The sequence below is a fragment of the Xyrauchen texanus genome, chromosome 19 (genome assembly GCF_025860055.1).
Source record: "Xyrauchen texanus isolate HMW12.3.18 chromosome 19, RBS_HiC_50CHRs, whole genome shotgun sequence".
In the NCBI taxonomy this organism is placed as follows: domain Eukaryota; kingdom Metazoa; phylum Chordata; class Actinopteri; order Cypriniformes; family Catostomidae; genus Xyrauchen; species Xyrauchen texanus.
This window is the reverse complement of record NC_068294.1, coordinates 33994376-34013057: the sequence shown is the minus strand read 5'-3', so window position 1 is coordinate 34013057 and position 18682 is coordinate 33994376. Positions and strand designations below refer to the sequence as shown.

The 18682-nt window shown below is 38.5% G+C and overlaps 2 protein-coding genes across 2 annotated transcripts in view; one reads left to right on the top strand and one right to left on the bottom strand.

Annotated features, from left to right (window-relative positions):
• LOC127660139 (slit homolog 3 protein-like) overlaps positions 1-18682 on the bottom strand; it is a 214405-nt gene that overhangs the window by 8237 nt on the left and 187486 nt on the right. The window contains exons 29-33 of the mRNA XM_052150230.1: positions 18009-18102; positions 17650-17787; positions 14094-14337; positions 12371-12501; positions 5398-5552 (exon numbers count right to left, since the gene is read on the bottom strand). Coding sequence (XP_052006190.1) covers positions 5398-5552; positions 12371-12501; positions 14094-14337; positions 17650-17787; positions 18009-18102 — 762 coding nt within the window. The remainder of the gene's footprint in view (positions 1-5397; positions 5553-12370; positions 12502-14093; positions 14338-17649; positions 17788-18008; positions 18103-18682) is intronic.
• The window catches only part of LOC127660143 (stanniocalcin-2-like), a 264689-nt gene that overhangs the window by 196757 nt on the left and 49250 nt on the right, over positions 1-18682 (top strand). The window lies entirely within an intron of this gene.

Here is an 18682-nt window from a genome sequence, read left to right as displayed (position 1 = left end):
AGGCCTGGTTGAGCTGATGGGTTGGCTATGGGGATAAGTGTCCCGTCGACAAGCCCTATTAGGACTATTTGTGGTATACTGGCAATGGCATGGAAGCTTTGATGCGCCTCCATCACTTCGTGCCTGGCGGAAGGCATGCGGATATAATCTGTGGCATGACGGAGCAGGATGTTTGTGACTGAACGAACGCACCGCCACACCGAGGTCTTACTCAGTCCATATCCATCCCCAACCACCTCCAGAAAACTCCCCACTGCATAAAAACGGAGAGCCGCAAGCAGCTGAATTTCGGGGCTGAGGGGGTGGTTCCGTCGAGTTTGTCTTGACACATCCGGACTAATAAGATCTAAAAGCTGCTGAATTTGCTGTCGTGGCAGGCGAAATTTCTTTTGAATTGTATCTTCTGACATGGTAGCCAGGGGACTAAAGTTTTCGCGAATATAATAGTGCAAATGGCTTCGTGGATGGCGCCGTCTTTGATTTAGCACAACTATTCGCTGTATCGCTGCCATAGTTTGACCAAATTCCCCACCACAGTCATTCTCTTTAAATAGACGAATAAGCCTTTACTTTCGAATGGTTTGCCAGCTGATGTAGGCTACCTTTGGATAATATAATTAAAAAGCTAACAACAATCAGTGTGATGACAATTTTATTATTTGCATGAAAACACTTGAATTAGCCTAATTGAACACTCTATTCAATTTAAAATAATATTCGTATAGACTAAGATGTAAAGAAGCTTTTTGCAGTGGTGCCCACTAGCGGAGTGAACTGCCAACAGTGATAAGTTATAGCTAAGAGTGCTCCAGACCAACCTTCCGAACGTATGACTTACAGAAGGTATACTTAACTAAGAACGTTTCGGGAAACACGTATTAACGATAAGGTACAGCTTAAGGTGTAACTTAAGAACGACGTAGCGTTAAGAAGGTTTCGGGAAACTCAGGCCTGATAAATAGGACCTAAACCATGCTAATGCAAGTCCACTAATGTCAACATAATTCTCCAGCTTATTTAAGATAATGTTGTGATCTATAGTGTCGAAGGCAGCACAAAGATCTAAAAGCACTAGAAGAGAAATGCAGCCACAATCAGATGAAAATAGCAAGTCATTTGTAACTCTGATAAGTGTAGACTTTGTACTGTGCTGGGGCCTAAATCATGACTGAAATTCTTCATATATTCTATTTCTCTGTTGAAATGAACATAGATGGGAGGACACTATCTTTTCTAGTATTTTAGACAAAAATGGTAGATTTGAAATCGGTCTGTAAGTAGCCAATTCTCTAGGATCAAACTGTGGCTTCTTAATAAGCGGTTTGATAACTGCCATTTTAAAGTTTCTTGGGACATGTCCTAAGGAAAGCAATGAGTTAATAATATTAAGAAGAGGTTCTGATATTACTGGGAATACCTCTTTTGGATGTATTGGCTTAGTTGCTATTGGATCTAACTTACATGTTGTGGCTTTTTATTTTTTGATAAGATTTGTTACCTCTTCACGACCTGTGACAGTGAAGGATTTAAGTTGCTTGTGAGAACAATTATGAGACACTGTTTTCTGAGGTGCTATGACAGATGATTGCATAGTTCCATTTTTATTTCTGATTATTTCGATTTTATCAGTAAAGAAATTCATTACTATTGCGCTGAGATGGAATATCTTGTTCAGTCGATGCTTTATTCCTAAACAATTTAGACAAATTACTGAATAAACACCTAGGATTGTTGTGGTTATTTTCTATGAGTTTACTCAAATATGCTGACCTGGCAGATTTAGCTACAGACACTATCCTTCCATGTACTGCAAAATACCTCTAATTTTGTATTTTTAAACTTGCGCTTCATTTTCCAAGCTGTTCTCTTGAGAGCATGAGTGTGATCATTGTACCATGGTGCAAGGCTTTTTTCTTTAAATTTCTTTAATCGAAGGGTGGTGACAATATCAAGACTGCTAGAAAACACTGTATTTATACTTTCTGTTATTAAATAAAGTTCTTCTAGACTTTTTGACTTACTGATTATGTGAGACAATTCTGGAAGATTATTAGTGAAGCTATCTTTAGTGGTCGAAATAATACTTCTACCTGAACGATAGCATGGTGTACATTGAGTGACATTAGCTGATCACAAAAAACAAGAGACTAGGTAATGATCTGAGATTTCATCGCTCTGCGGTAGAATTTCTATAGTATCAACATCAACTCCATCTGACAGAATTAAATTTAGCATATGATTATGACAATGAGTTGGTCCTGTTACATTTTGTCTGACTCCAAGAGAGTTGAGAATATCAATAAATGCTAATCACAATGTGTCATTTTCATTATCTATGTTGAAGTCATCAGCAATGATATCTACATTAACTAATAGATCTGATAGAAAATGTGTTAATTCACCAAGGAAACCAGATGGCCAATGTGATCTATTTACTGTAGCAAGGGCAAAAGATGACATATTATTTATCTATATCTCACAGTGTCATATGAAGCATTATTAGTTCAAAAGACTTAAACTTATATCCTGTCTTCAAAGTAACACAAAAAACTTCACTGTAAATTGTAGCAACACATCCTTCTCAACCCTTCAGACAAGGCTTATGTTTATATCAATAACCAGGGTGAGCAGATTAATTTAAACTAATATATTCATCTGGTTTAAGCCAGATTTCAATCAAACAGAGTGCATCCAAACAATGATCTGTAATCATTTCCTTTATAATTAGTGCTTTGGTAGAAAGAGATCTAATGTTTAGTAGCCCACTTTTATATGATGTTTATCTTAAATTATTTTGCTTTTTCAAGGTTGACTTTAATCAAATTTTTTAAAAATTATTTAGTTAGAGTTTTGTGTTTGGTAGTTCGGGAAACAGACACAGTTTCTATGTGATATCTAGGGGATACAATCTCTATGTGTTGTAGTTTATGTGACCTGTGTGACGTCTCAAGGCAGCTAGCAGACATTCGGATTAACCAGTTTGTCTGCTTCCTGACCTGGGCCCCAGTTAGTCAAATACTATCATTGATAAGACTATGAGTCAAATTACTAGAGAGGAGAGCAGCACCTTCCCTGGAGGTGTGGAGTCCGTCTCTCTTAAGCAGGACAGGCCTACTCCAAAAAAGCTTCCAATTGTCTATAAATCCTATGCTATTCTCCAGACACCACTCAGACATCCAGCCATTCAGTGACACTAATCTACTATAAACCTCGTCACCATGAGTTGGGGGCAAGAGCATATGACAGTGTCTGACATAATATTTGCAAGTTCACACACCTCTTTAACATTATCTCTAGTAATCTACGACTGGTGAAGCCGGACATCATTGGTGCCGACATGAATAACAATTTTAGAGAACCTAAGTTTAGCATTAGCCAGCACTTGTAAATTTGATCACTGAGTGGGGAGAATCGATTGGAAACGCTAACAGGAACTGGAGAGTGGTGCCGCTTTACTGAGCGAGTATGCTGCCGAGACGTCACCCAAATCCCCTGCTGCGGGGGGGCTCTTCAGCCGGAACCAAAGTGTGTGTGTTTCTCGCTGTACAACCAGCATCCGAAACAGTATCTACCGGCTTCTCTTTCTCACTGACCTCTACTAGCGTTCGGATGCGTGTCTCTAACCCATTAATCTTTTCTGTCAGCTTGACTAATTCCTTAAATTTATCACATGTAAACCCCTCACTGCTGATGGAAGAAGCTATAGTAAACATGGCATGTAATACAGGAAGCAATAACATGAGCAGATACCATGACTTACCGCAATTGTTTGTTTTTGTTGTTCTTATGCAGGGAGGGTTTGAGATCGATGTGGTTCCTAATCAGCAGATGTTTGAGATACAAACACTCGTGCAGTGTGCCGTTAACAACAGGAACGAAATGTGAAGCTTATAATTTTATAAAAGCACTTACATGAATTCTTCTGTTAAAATTATTATTACAGCCTTTTAGGTTTTGTTGACATAGCCATGGCAACAAAGTTGTAAAATTGTCTTTACATAGAAAAGGTTAGTAAGTGATTTTATCACACTAAAATCATGTTAACATACATATTGTTAATGTCTTTTGGCTATATATTTGAAACAGTGTGTATTTGAACATTTAATGACTGACCTCATTCACTTCTAATGCAAGTGCCTCTCTATAACCCTGATTTTTCCTTTTTTTAAAGAAATGGAGGGGCGAGTCAATTTTAAGTTATGTGGCAATAAATATTATGCCGCAAATGCAGTCGATTGAGCTTAACTTGTATTGAACCCAGAATATTCCTTTATAGGTGCACTCAGTAACATATTGTTTATGCCATCTTTGACCAGGTTTTGGAGGGTTACTTTTGAAATGTATTCCACTACAGATTACAGCTGTAAAATGTAATTTGTAAAGTATTCTGTTAGATTACTCAAGGTCAGTAATGTAATGTGTATTCTAAATACTTTGGATTACTTCTTCAGCTTGTTTTGACTTGCCATTACAGGAAGACAGTATACACATGTTAAAAATACATTCTCTGAAAAAACCTAAATATCTTATGTAGTGTTGTTTCTAAAACAAGATAAATCAAATTGATCTTGTTATAAGGATTTTTTAGATATTTATACAGGAAAACAATACAAAAATTATTATCAAGAATAAGATTTGTTTCCCTAATATCAAAGGTCTTACTAGAAAAAAAAAAAGTATGATCTTAAGTGAATTTTCTTGATAAAAAAATATTATTGTCCCCGGTAACGTGCATGTAAAATGGCTAGAAATAGAATTTTAGCTTAGCGTAAAGCTGACAATTTACACAAGTCTCCAAACTTACTTCAAACGTACTTATCTATCTGCTCGTATAAATGTAACACATCATAAGAAAGTGTTTCACTGCTGTTCAAATGGACTTTGGATTGCATCATTTATATGTATAAATGTTTTCCATACATTACATGTATCGCATTACTCCCCAACCCTGTCTTTGACTTACATTAGAATTAGTGATGCCATTATAGAAAATCACTATTTACAGTCAGCCATGATTAATTTAATCCATAATTGAAAGTTTCCAATAACAGGGTGGACACTGAGATTAAGCAAGTCGTTTTCGGCTCATGTAGTAGTATTGCTCATGTGAACCATCCAACATGGAAACCCCCATGAGGGGACCTACTCTGTGCAAAATAAAACAGCTTTTATAAGGTTAATGATATGACTGTAGTCCTTCATCTCAAATCAAAGCTCATGATTTTATCCAAATGCTTCAAAATTGCTGTTAATTTCTTTAGAAGTAAAACTTTTTAATGAGGAAAAAAGTACTGAGTGCATCTTTAAGATACAGGAATTGCTTTGAAAAGCTTTAAAAACCACTGAAATACGAACAGTTTAGTTTAGATAAACATTAAGAGGTTCTTTGATTCTTACCACCAATATAAAGTTGTGTATTGAGGTCCACTGAAGGAGGGCGGGGGAGTTTTCCCAGACTTTTAGGTGCCCCTTTATCCACCACCAAGCTCAGGGTCAGATTCTGGATCAGCACCTCTACTATGTGGAAAAGTCCATCATTCACTGACTCCACACTGAGAGAAAGCAAAAGAGACAGTACAGGGTTACCACTCACTTGAACAACATAATATGCAGAATTTAAGCCTCAGTCACATTCACTTTTAATGCATCTTTTTTTCTCTTCATACAATGAGAGTGAATAGTGACTGAAAGTCATCAAGGTTTAGAACAACATGAACAAATTAATAATTTTTTTTGGATTTACTAAAACTTTTAGTTCACATCTAAGTCTTGTAAAAACCTTGGATTTGAAAGTGCTTTGTACTTATCTTATTTTAAGCCCTCGCATGTTTCTTATATATTTGCTTTTTTTAAAAAAGCTTTTTAAAAAATTAAGGGTCCAAATTCATATTTGGAGACTAATGTTACTTCTTTTGAGAAGGTAACATGATCTTAATTCTGGTGTGTTCAATCACCCATTCTGGGTAAATACAGTATAGTGCAGGTTGGTTGGTTAATGACTGATATAACTGATTGCAACATGCCACCGCTAAGGTAAATGGACTTTTTAAGTACCTTAATGTAACTTTTTAAATGTAAACAAAAAGCCTTAATATGGCGTATAAAATCTCCACACTGTCTAAAAATGACATGGTTTCCACATTAGCCTCTGTCAGGTGTATTTTCAGTGAGCTGTCAACTGGCACTTATGTGGGGAGAGCTGATGTTGTGGGAAAAGAGAGTGCTTGTGTTGGCTATGAGTTCTCCCTTTCTTTGAGTTAGCACGCTGAAATCACATCCTGCTGAGTTTGGCACGGTGACTGCGCGAACTCCCGAGAGCGATTCTGTTTCACACGCTCATTTTTAAACCATTGAAGAGCGCTGTTTGTTCACCGGCTACCCAAAACCTCCATGAAACATCTAGTAGACTATGACAGCACAGCCAGATGATTTTGTCCATTTCCTCCTTAGTTTCTTGCATTGCACTGCATGCAGCATTTTGATTGGCTGCAACTCTGCTGACTTCTAGAATTGTGTGCTGTTTAATGGTGAGATTGTTGTCTTTAAGGTTATGTACTTATCAGTATCCTCTGAACTATCTCCAGATCATGAGAAAGCAGTCCAGTCAGGCTGTATTGTAGTAGTTATTGCTGGATGGAACATAAGCAGTTACAGACAGCAAGAGACAGTGGTTTGGCAAAGAAGGGCAGAGTCAAATAAAGACATAGAGAGAAGGGGGGAAGAGGGTGAGAGAAATTATATTGTGGTGGGCAGAGTGTATCTTAATCTTCACCTCAGCCTTAAACAAAGTTTTCCACTTTTTCTGTTTTTGGTAAAGTAGAATAAAATGCACATCCGAAAAACAGATCAAGTAATTCCTTTCGTGTTCCAAGAAAGAAAGAAAGTCATGTGGGTTTGGAACTACACGAGAGTGCATAAATGTTGACAGAATTTGTCACTTTTTGGTGAACTATCCATTTGAATTAAATACTCAAAATACTAAAGTATACTATAAGTAAAAGGCATCTAGGTAAAACACACTACAGGTCACATCAGGTAAACAGTAAAATACCCTTTCGTAAATCGCACAAACTTCCAACAGACGAACATAGCTTTACATAAAGCAAACAAACAGGCTAACATTGAAATTTTCTTTGTGGGCAGGGAGTTAATATTTGTGCTTACAACTGTATTTTCCATTGCAAAAATGCTGAGGCCATAGGTGCGGATAGAGATCAGTGTCCCCAGATATAGGGGGTAGGGTTCATTGAGGTCTTGGCTGAACAAAGCACCAACACAGGCACACGTGTGGTTTGCATTACAGGCCCATAATTCAATTTTGTTTAAAAACAGGCTTTTGCAACAAACACTACAGTCTGTTGGCTAGACCCCCCAAACATCTCCCAACCGTTCATTTGATAAATCAGTACCACCATGGACGACAGGCTTTATTATAATATAATGACATTTTCATCCACTGTCTCTGGTTTTGACAGCCGTCTTTCATTAACTCGGTCTGAGGGCCTACATGCTGGCTAGGAAGGAAATGGGAAGAGTATTTTGCGGAGAAGGTGGCTAGGGTGGGAATGTAATGGAACAAAAAGGAAGGCTGTTTTATAAGAATGAAAACAGACTTAATCAGAAGATAAATCTTACCACGGGGGGAGCGGAAATCATTGGAATTGACAAAATGTTCTCGAATGTAGGGCTAGGATCACTAAGGGGCACAATAGATAAACTCCTCTAGATGAAGAAAGCATTTGCAACGATTGGGCTTTTGTCCATATTTTGACAGTCAGAAAATGTCCTGAGGCCATAATATTTTTTAAATGGCGGCAAGAAGGTGGAGTGTCTTTGATGTGTGCCTAGCCTACATATTAGCTTCAAGCGGCCCATTATGGAACTCAATAAAAACAAACCGAAACCTGTGGAAGATTTCAGCAAACTCATGCCACCCCTCTTGCATGAGGGGAAGTCAATTTCCTGTCAGCTGAAAACAAAATACTCTGTTTTTCCTTGCGAGAAACCACATTATAAATGACACATACACAAAGTTAGGGATTATTACCAGTTCTTTCATCTTGGAGAGTTATCTAGATCAGCAAACCTGTAGACATATTTATGTTTTACAGATTTAATTATGCAGCACAATCATGTGCTTACACTGGCTAAGAGTGACATTGCACAGACAGCCTGACGCAGTTACAAACTGCTCCTGTACGCAAATTCTGCCTCTTACTAAACAAGATTGTTTAGCATCTAAAATGTCATGGAGTGTGGCCAAGCAGCAAGGAACTTAAGCTAACAGGCAACATCAAAACACTTATAGGTGGCAAAAAGCAAGATTCCTATCCATTGGATGAAAATAATTAAGTATGCTAATGCTATAGATTTGTGTCACTGTAGCACAATGTGATCACATGGGATGTCGACATTTGGTTGCTACTAAATGTCCCTGTTAACTGACAAGTTATTGACAAGCACCATCTCACATCAGATACCTTTGCATCAATTAAAATGTGTTTACCTTTTCCTGATTGCGCAATGTGTGAGCAGACTCGCAGGTTCTGTTCCCACATTAACATAATCAAAGATTTGAACAATTCTGAGGTTGATTAGAAGATTAAATTTTTACTCCACTGATGGTTAGGTTTAGGGTTGGGGTTTGGGTTAGGGCATATGGTTAGTAAAATATGCATATTAGTTAACTTCATTACATAATTTACAACAACTTACTTTACAACTCGCTTTTGGCGCCACTCTGTGGACATTTCACCCAGAAAGTGGAGCTCACACTTGCATATGCATTCAACAATGCTTCGGTCAGTGGGGACAGTGGTTTTAATTTCAATAAGATCAGACTGATTTTATCTGAATAAACATTCAACCTTGTGTCACTGAATTCACAGTGAGATCAGTCTGTGTTAACAGATGATAACAGAATTTTTGTTTTGTGTGAATTGTCCCTTTAAGCTCTAGCCCTATAGCATCACCTCCTTTATTCTCCATTTAAATGCTCTACTCACTCTGGGAACAGGCCATAAAAACATACCCAGACCCTCCTTATTCACCCTAGTGCTGCTCAGTGTTAAACCCAGTTGACATGGCAAACATTAGCTGCTTTTGGTAGGCTGTGGTTTGGCGTGGTGCAGAATGGCTAACCCACGCTGAGCAGGAAGGAGGAGGAGGGGTGGATGGGGAAAATGGCAATTCGAACATTCTCATTCAATTTCCTGTGATGTTTCCACAAACCACCGTTTCTGCTGAGGAACTGCAAAATGGCTGCTTAAACTAATACTCAGATTAGCATGACATTTAGTAAAGGGCAGCACATTAACACGCTGCATGTGTCCAAGCATTCATCTCATGGTAATGAGGCATTACTGCTAGTTAAGAGCCTCCCCAGTGCATATTTTACTCTCTCCATCCCTCCCCTCACCCACACCTTCCGTCGAGACAGGATCACATTGCAGAGATAAGTGTCCTTCACTCTTCATCGCATCTCTGTCTCTCTGGGGTCTGTTCTGTCTTATATCCAATTCTTCTCCTCCCCAAGGTCCTCCCTGCTTTTCTCTCAAGTGCTTCTGCACTCTTATCACTCTATCCTTCATCACCACTACCACATGACCACATCATCATTCCTTGTTTTCCCTGGTAAGGTTCTCATTTCTCACTAAAGTTCAGCAGGGACAAGGTGTAAGAGGAGCCGAGAGGGACTTGTAGATGGTGTGGGAATCTTGCAAGCTTTCCCCTGTGATCATCGCCCCACAGAGTCTTTATGACCCAGTTCCACATTTGAAGTCAAGCACCCGCAGAGAACCACTGAACCAGAATAAGCTCAAGAATGCTCCAACCACAGCCTAAAAACTCCAGCTTCCATGGTGGGAAAACCCAAGAAAGAGAGCTGCCCAGACGGTGCACCCACGTCCAAGCATTGCGTCTAGGGATAGATTACAAATTGAGCACCAGTGTGCTCTGGTTCCACAAAGTTAGCACTAACAATGACATAGAGACCTCAGGAGCATATTCGCCAGACTGGAGTGTGCTGTGCAGTGCCTAGGGACAAAATCTTCCTTCCTTGTTCCTTCACACTTGTTCTGGCAATGTCCAAAAATTCCTTGCCCAAAAACAATGAGATGCAGACATGTCAAAGCCACAGAGCACAATGTCACAAGATGAGAAAAAAGCTAATGAGAGGGTGAGTATCATGCCACATCCACAGTAATTAATTTTCAGTTTCTGAGCTAAAGCAGCACAATTTATGATTCCATTGTTGGATTTTATAACTAATTTGAAATATGTTATTTGTTCATAATCTTGACCAACCATTTGAGAACATTATGCCACATATGCAGTACACATAGGAGTTTGCAAGTACACATAGGAGCCATGGCCTATCAAGTAGCGCAAGATTGGTTGTTGAAGCATCACATTACAGATGGTCTAGGGAATACACAGTTGTTAAAACAGAGCCAGGTTATCAGAGTCATGGTTAAGTGGTAATCATACATGCTCCAGGCATGTTGCGTTAAGGTGTTTACATGGGAAATGCAGGTAAGAATCCAGCCTACATCATGTGCTGATCCTGTTCCCCCTCTACTAATCAAAGTGTCAAAAGTCCATATATCAAGTGCAAGTACTCTGAATGGGTGCATAGACTTTATTCTATGAGCTTTTAACTGCATGCATCCCCAGTCCACCAAGACAAGGAACCTGTTTGAAATGTTGTTTTTCCATTCTGAGACCCGTCACAAAGAAATCGATTGGGGCCTTGCTGCAGACAGAAGGGAATAGGGGTGCTCTGAAGCAGGAAGGAGATGAACTAAATCAATACAAAGTCATCAAGCAGGTAGGCAGGCAGGGCCCGAGCACCCAGCTCACCACTGTTCACCTCTGCTGCTTGCTAAAACAGCTGCCAATCAGAAATGTTCACGCTCGAATTCTGCAGACCCAGATTAATCAGCGGCTGAATGGGAACCCTGCTTTAGACCATATTCCCTTTCCTACCAAACATGTGGATGGACACAGATCTCTATCTAAAATCCTTTGAAACAAAGTTATCATTAGGTATGTTTGTAGACTGGCTCTAGAAGTATGAATCTGGGCTCTTGAAACCATTACAGAGAAGCCTGTGCTAGCTTAATGACATCCGCAGTGACCCACCAGGCCGGAGTCAGGCACCATCTGCTCCAGACTCAACAAGCCTGTTGTCTGCTGAAAGGGCAGGAGGTGAGGGCTAAGAGCTCTAAGAGCTCTCTGTTTATAGGGGCTCCAATGAGCACTGAAATCACGGCGGCTGCAGATCAGAAATGTTTACATGGGAACTGGGCGTGAGACACAAACTCTCGCCTGAGGCAGACTTGAGCAGCTAAAACTGCACACTTTATGTACATGTTTACCGTGAAAAACAGGTGTGATTATGTTTGTGGCTCTGTTCCAAAACCTAGTGAGCTGAATTGCCGACTGCCGTCTAAGGCAGCATCCTAACTCATCCAAGTTTGAAACCTTGATTTCAGTTTTCCAACTTCACCTCTTAAGTATTTGACTATGGAGAGTGTTTCCAAAAGTCTGTGTTTCTGGTTGAGGAAAATAAACATAGCAAAATAAATGCGTTTAACTGAATTGAATTTTTTTAAATTAAAACAAATTTTAAAAGGAGATTCATTTTACAATTGATTTCAAGACAGTTAGCATGTAGCTACGTCAATGACATGATATCCTACTCTAATAAGCACTAATAAGCCTAGCACACAAATATTTGGTAAAATAGTCCATGTTTAACTGTATTCAAGATTGTTTTCAATACTTATCAGTATTGAATAAGGTTAATTTAAAATCAACCTTTTGCTTCCCTGCAGAAAATTCCGCATTGCTTTTTACTAGCTTATGTTGTGTTTTGGGTGCTGGTCCCCCAGCAAATAATGCTGGTGTGCTCTTTACCCTACCAGGCTTTTAAACAAGTTTAACCAGCTTCATAAGCCAGATCAGCACCAAACCAGCACTAACCAGCATGATCCAGCCAAGAACAGCATGCAACTTGCATGCTGGTCATTGAAGCAGGGTTTACTAATCCACAATCTTGCATGTATTATTTCACTGAGCTCAGTGCAGGATGAAGGATATATGCCATGTTGCCTCAGAATTTGTTCAGTTCAGTCCAGTTACTTTATTATCCACAATGTAGAAATGTGTATTTGGCTTCACCATACACAATAAAATCACCAGGACATCACATAAAACATAAAATTTGGCCAGGTATTTTAGAATTCATCATAATTATTCTGTTTACTTTTTGGAACAGCCTTCATGTTGAGGGTGCGCTTATGATGCCTTCTGAGGCAGCTTTTTCAAGTTTTTGAATGAAGCAAATGTGCATGTTCTGTATCCTCACCTGTACACAGTAGTAGGAGGGTACTTGGCAATGTCATAGATCAGACGGATGTGTCCCTGGTACAGCTCCAGGGCAAGTGGGTCATGGTCCTCTTTATACAACAGAATGCCATTGTCTTTATCTGTGGCAACCTGCAGAGAAAGAGAGAGAGAGAGAGAGAGAGAGAGAGAGAGAGAGAGAGAGAGAGAGAGAGAGAGATAAGTAGATAAATATCAGTCTAGGAAAACTGCAAAAGGAGTTTTGAAGAAGCAGGCAGAGCAGTGAAGAGATATGTCCAAACAAACGAGAGTAGGCCTACATGATAGCACTCTGTACCTTTCCTATTTAGGCCTGGCATTTAGCTCTTTGTTAAGTCAAGGATATCAAACAGAATGTCTTCGAGCAACTGTGAGAGTAAACAGGTCACGTTTACAGAAAAGCACTGGGATTGGAGGACTAGACGGAGTGGACTACTTTCTCGTTTTAGCCTGGAGGCATATGAGCATTCAGCACATACACAAGTCCCTTTTTCTGTCAGTGGGTATTTCACAGGTGGGCAAAATCATTAGTGCTATTTAGCACAGTTTTACTTAGAACGCTGGAAATAAACCCAATTTAATTGCTTTACTATATTTGCCATTTCCTTGGTGCCAGTTGAACGTGTCTTGCCCATTAAGACCTGTTGATACCAAGTCAGATGTGTGCTAAACGATATAAAAACATAAAATATGTATACATTTGTCATACTATCAAACTATTGATAACAATGTCATTGGTTCTTGCATGTTTTGTAACAAAACCTGCTTAGTTTGAATATGCAGAAATTTGCAAGGTTTGTAAGATTTGAACAAGATTTTAACTGAATAACACACAAAACTATATGGCTTCAGAAGACTACATTTTTTGTTGCCTATTTTTGGGTCATTTTAATTACAAAAATATTTAGAAAAGAAAAAAAAAGTACTAATTTGATTGCTTTATTTATACTATATTTCCCATTATCTGGTGCTTGTTCTTGTCTTATGCCTTTAAAGGCCTGTTTAAACTAAGTCAGATGTGAAATGACATCCATTACGGTTAATTTTGAACTTGGTGTGAAGGTGTTTATAGACATTATTTATTTATTTAATTTAATGCTTATCATGCCGAAAATGTAGAATAAGCCTAAACAGGCATTTAGAAAGCAAAACGAAAAAATACCATTCCATGAGTATGCAGAATTATTACTACCGTCATTTAATTTTGAAAGGCCTCTCAATCTACAGTGTGCTGGACCGGCATGAGATGCAGAAATACATTTGCTCCTTGATACCTCCACAGGGAGATAAAAATATACTGAGCTCTTTTACATTTTTCCTACTTTAATTAACATTAGTGTGCCCTCCCGACAGCGAGCCAATGGGCTCATTTATGGCAGATCTACCAGTGACGCAGGGCCTTGATTGCAATGGTAACAGCCCAGCTCAACCTCTATTACCATAATATATGTCCTCAGGTGAGGCATTATTCATACTGCTGGACAAGAGGTGACATTCTCATAATGTCAGTGAGGCCAGAGCTGGCTCCGTCTGTGCACCACAGATGAAAAAAGATAGGTAGATAGCTTATCATGGCTTAAATATACACACATTTTGTTAGAGGGTTATTGTGAATGCTAGTTTGGATGATATGCTGACCTGAGGCTAGTGAAATATAAGGTCTATGTTTCATTGTTAAGCATTACAGGAAGTGGTTACAGGCATACCTGGAGGGATATGTGCACTGGTGGTCGGATTTTGGCGCCGGAGAGTTCCACATAGGTATCTTTGCCACGGAAGTGTACTGTGACCATTTTATGGCACTTGTTGCCAAAGAAGCCAGGCAGACAACGACACACAGGCTCTCCCTCAATGACCAGACACTGGGCTCCATTCTGGCAGTCAGACTGGTCACATGGACTTGTCTTCTGGAGCAATATCATTGGTGGAGGGTGCTCACAGAACAGCCCACTAAGGAAGAACCGGAAGAGAAAAAGATAGAGAGATCGAGAGGTCACTTTCCAAAGATAGGTAACTTTCACTGGGGAAAAAATAAATACATTCTTAATTAGTATTTTTGTCTTGTTTTTCAGTAAAAATATCTACACGTCCTTAAAATAAATTGTGTTAGATATATCCGGAAATATATCTCCCATTGACCATTGTTTAATTCTTTTCATTTTAAGCATAAACCTCACAAAATTGTATTAGATTTGTGCTTTTCATTCATTCTTTCTCTTTCTTTCTTGCTATTATTAATAAATGTACGTCACAAAAAAGGTGGAGATGGTGTTACAACATTGATAGAGTGTCCAAGGTTAGATAGTAAGCCAGATTAATGCCGTGCTCAAGACAACATCAGGTCTCTATTTAGTACCTGTGGTGGAGTGAGTAGAGTGCTGAGAAGAGAGCTATTGTTCTGTGCAATGCCACACACACACACACACACACACACACACACACACACACACACGTAGTGTTTCCATGTTTTATGGGGACTTTCCATAGACATAATGGTTTTTATACTGAACAAACTTTATATTATATCCCCTAAACCTAACCCTACCCCTAAACCTAACCCTCACAGAAAACGTTCTGCATTTTTACATTTTCAAAAAACATAATTTAGTATGATTTATAAGCTGTTTTCCTCATGGGGACCGACAAAATGTCCCCACAAGGTCAAAAATTTCAGGTTTTACTATCCTTATGGGGACATTTGGTCCCCACAAAATGATAAATACACGCTCACATACACACACACACACACACACACACACACACACACACACACACACACACACACACACACGCTATAGTTAGCATATGGAGATTAATCTCCTGTGTATCTCAGAAATAATGGTAAACTGACACAGAATTAAGCATGCCAACAGTGGCTTTGAAACTTGGTATGTACTGTGTGTATTTCTATGTGTGTTGTTTTAATTGATCAATCGCTTCATAATCACAATGAAAACAGGTGTGTGCATAAACTAGTTTGTTTGTTTTTGTAGGTCAATTCTCCCACACAAAATAAAGGGAGAAGGAGAAATAGAGAATAGTGTTTAAAATAAGCATTTTGTGGATTTTTGTGCATCTCTATGCTAGTTTTCTACAAAAAAAGATTGAAAAAGAAACTTCAATCAGATATATATTTTTAACATTTTCAGTCTTACGACTTTCTGCAAAGCAGAATGATAATGGCTATTTAAAAACAAAGACAAGCCATTAAATAAGTCCAAACACAACTTCCAGTTTCAATAGGAACTATGTACAGGAAAGGAAACTGCATTCACCAAAGCACTTCATGGGGTCTTAAATGTGTGTACAAATTTGTGAGTGTATGTGTATTTGTATCTGTATTTGTGACTTAGTTTAGGCATTGTGTTCACTGAAAATTCTCCATCATTTACTGATTTTTTGAAACAAACATGACGGATAATTCCAAATGCTTTCAGCTATTTTGACAGATAAACTGTTTACCGTAAACCTAGTGCATCAGTTTTGACTTCACTCTCTCTCTAAGTGGACAGGTGCAATCGTGAAAAAACACCATTTAGACCTGATCGCCTATTTTGACCACTTCTATTTGGATTTTGAGGGGAGTAACTCTGATTTCATGACTGCAAACAATCATTACGTCATTGTGTTACTGTCAGTTATACTTGCATTTAATCTTATCATAAACATGACATACCTGTTGCCTTACACCCCCTTATTTTGAGCACAAGGCTAAAAAGGAAATACTAATAATTCAATGGTTGTAGTTAATCACTCTATTGTATTACAAGCATAATTGTGGTATCTTTTGAAAGTTCACACTTTAAGGTTATTGTTCAAAAGTCATAATTAATGTCATGAAGACAAATAGTAAGAAAAGCTCAAATTCATTGTAAAATATATATATATATATATATATATATATATATATATATATATATATATATATATATAACACTGACCTGATAGATCCATATAAACACAATGGAGCTAAAGCCACAAGTCTGATAATGCTCTATATCGAAACATTTTCCAAGACCATTTCATGTGACTATGGCCAAGTATAGCATTAGTTTTAGCATTAGTGCCATGAATACTAAGTGTAAACATGACAAATTACCCATTATCTAATGCATAAATCTTACTCCCAACCATAATCGAGTTGTAATAACAGTCTCTTTTACTGATCTCATGTGGATTCCATTCATGTAATGAGACAGAGAGCAGACTCATGTGCACAGAACTATCTAATATCCTAATAAGGTATGGTATGCAGAAGACCCCGTCATGTGGGCACTGAGGTAGGCATGATGTCATAACTTTCTTCTTCTATAACACCAAATTTACAATGAGAACTAAACTTGTGCGCCTTCTATCTTGGGGAAATAGAGCTCACCTTATGAGAGTATTAGAGCCTGTCAGCACTTCATATCACAAATTGTTGTCAAAAAATGGACATGAATAATAATTATGAAGTAAACATATGTGAAACCATCAATATTTCTCTAAATGTGCACACGTTTGGACTGTATGCTCTATTGTATGTTGTTCACTGAAGCCTGCTTGGGACAAATCAATGGGAGTTTACATCACTGAATAGGAATATTTAGCTTTATAATGGTTTTATTTTTATAAATCTTGCTTTGATGTTTTGATATGTTGCCATAAATAAAGTAATAACTCTCATGGTAACATTTCTATTGTGAAACAGTGGCTAAATATCAAAGCTGGAGTATTAAACCTTTCTAGTTAATTTAATTTAGTTGTTCACGATTAAATAAGAAATGCTGGTCTGATAAAACTGTTGTATATAATTAAGAATGTAGCAGCTAGTTAAACTTCAGTGGATACAGCAACTTACAAATGTGAGATGAACTCTACTTTACCATCACCCCAAGCTATGTAAATGCATATGTTGTTTAATATAGAAATGTTGAACTGAGGTTGGCTAACATGCTAAAGCATGTGGCAACACATCACGTGCGCTTGAAACATCACTTTCGTCAGTTAAATGCAGAATGTATTGAAGCAGTAACATCCATTAAGTGTTCCATTTGGGACGATAATACACTGCATGGCTGAGTGCATAGTATATTTTGTAAGTGCATAGTGTATAGTGTGTCGTTTGGGACACAGCTTAAGTCTTTATCACTTCTAAAAATGCCAAACAATGGGGTTAGGGTTAGTTTATTTAATTATAAAATTATATATCCTATATCAAATAAATCATAAACTTAACTGAACAACAGAATACAACTGGAATCCCCAATGTGTGAGTCTTACCTAAATCCTTCCTTGCAAACACATGTGTAACCATTGATGGCATCAACACACTCTGCCCCATGCTGGCATTTGTTCTCCAGACAGTCGTTGTAATCCTGCTCACAGTGCTGGCCAACATAACCAGGCAAACACTCACACCTAACACCACAAGAAAAACACAGTTTAGACATTAAAAAAGGCCAAAAGGTAACTTCTACAATTGCTACATCTGGCAGAACAACAACTTCTATTGTATGTAACATGACCATGCTATGGTGTCAAGGAGGTCATGCTTGTTTTTCCTGTGAAGTTCACTAATATTCTGACCTAAATACTGGGATCTCCCATTTCCCATTTCTCAATGGAGCTCGCACACTCACCTGTAGCCCTTAATGAGGGGAACACACTTGGAGTCGTGTTGGCAAAGGTCAAACCCAGGCAGGCAGGGGTCAACCACCTCTTCACACAGATCACCTAAAACAAACACAAAGACAAGGAACACACACCGTCAAATAGTTTCCAACAGTTGCCCTCTCGCAGCTGTAGGAGGCTGATTCCATGCTGAAATACTCAAACCCATAACTGTCCGAGGGTGAAGCTAACAGTTGCGTGGCTAAAGGAAAGTCTTTGATAGACCATACATACATACATACAGGATGTGTATCATGACACCCCCTTGCGATCCACGGGTGTTTTCTCCGCTCTCCCCATCTGCCAGTGTTTATACTGTATTGCACTTTTACTGAAAACACATCTTTGTGTGATGGCAAAGCCCTTGTAGAACTCACAGCTCAGCGGGGTAAATTCGAATGCACTAAATCACTGCCAGCCAGAACCAATAAGTTCCCTGTTCCTGTCCACCTGCTGTAGGACATACAGCTCTGCAAAAGCCCATTCACCCATTTTTTATCACTTCCTATCCGAGGACATTTTTGGACGTACATTAATACATTTGGCAAAAGCTTTTATTCGAAGCGACTTACAGTGCATTCATGGTAAACATTGTTTGTTCCCTTGGAATGAAACCCCTGATCTTGAGGTTGCTAGAATTATA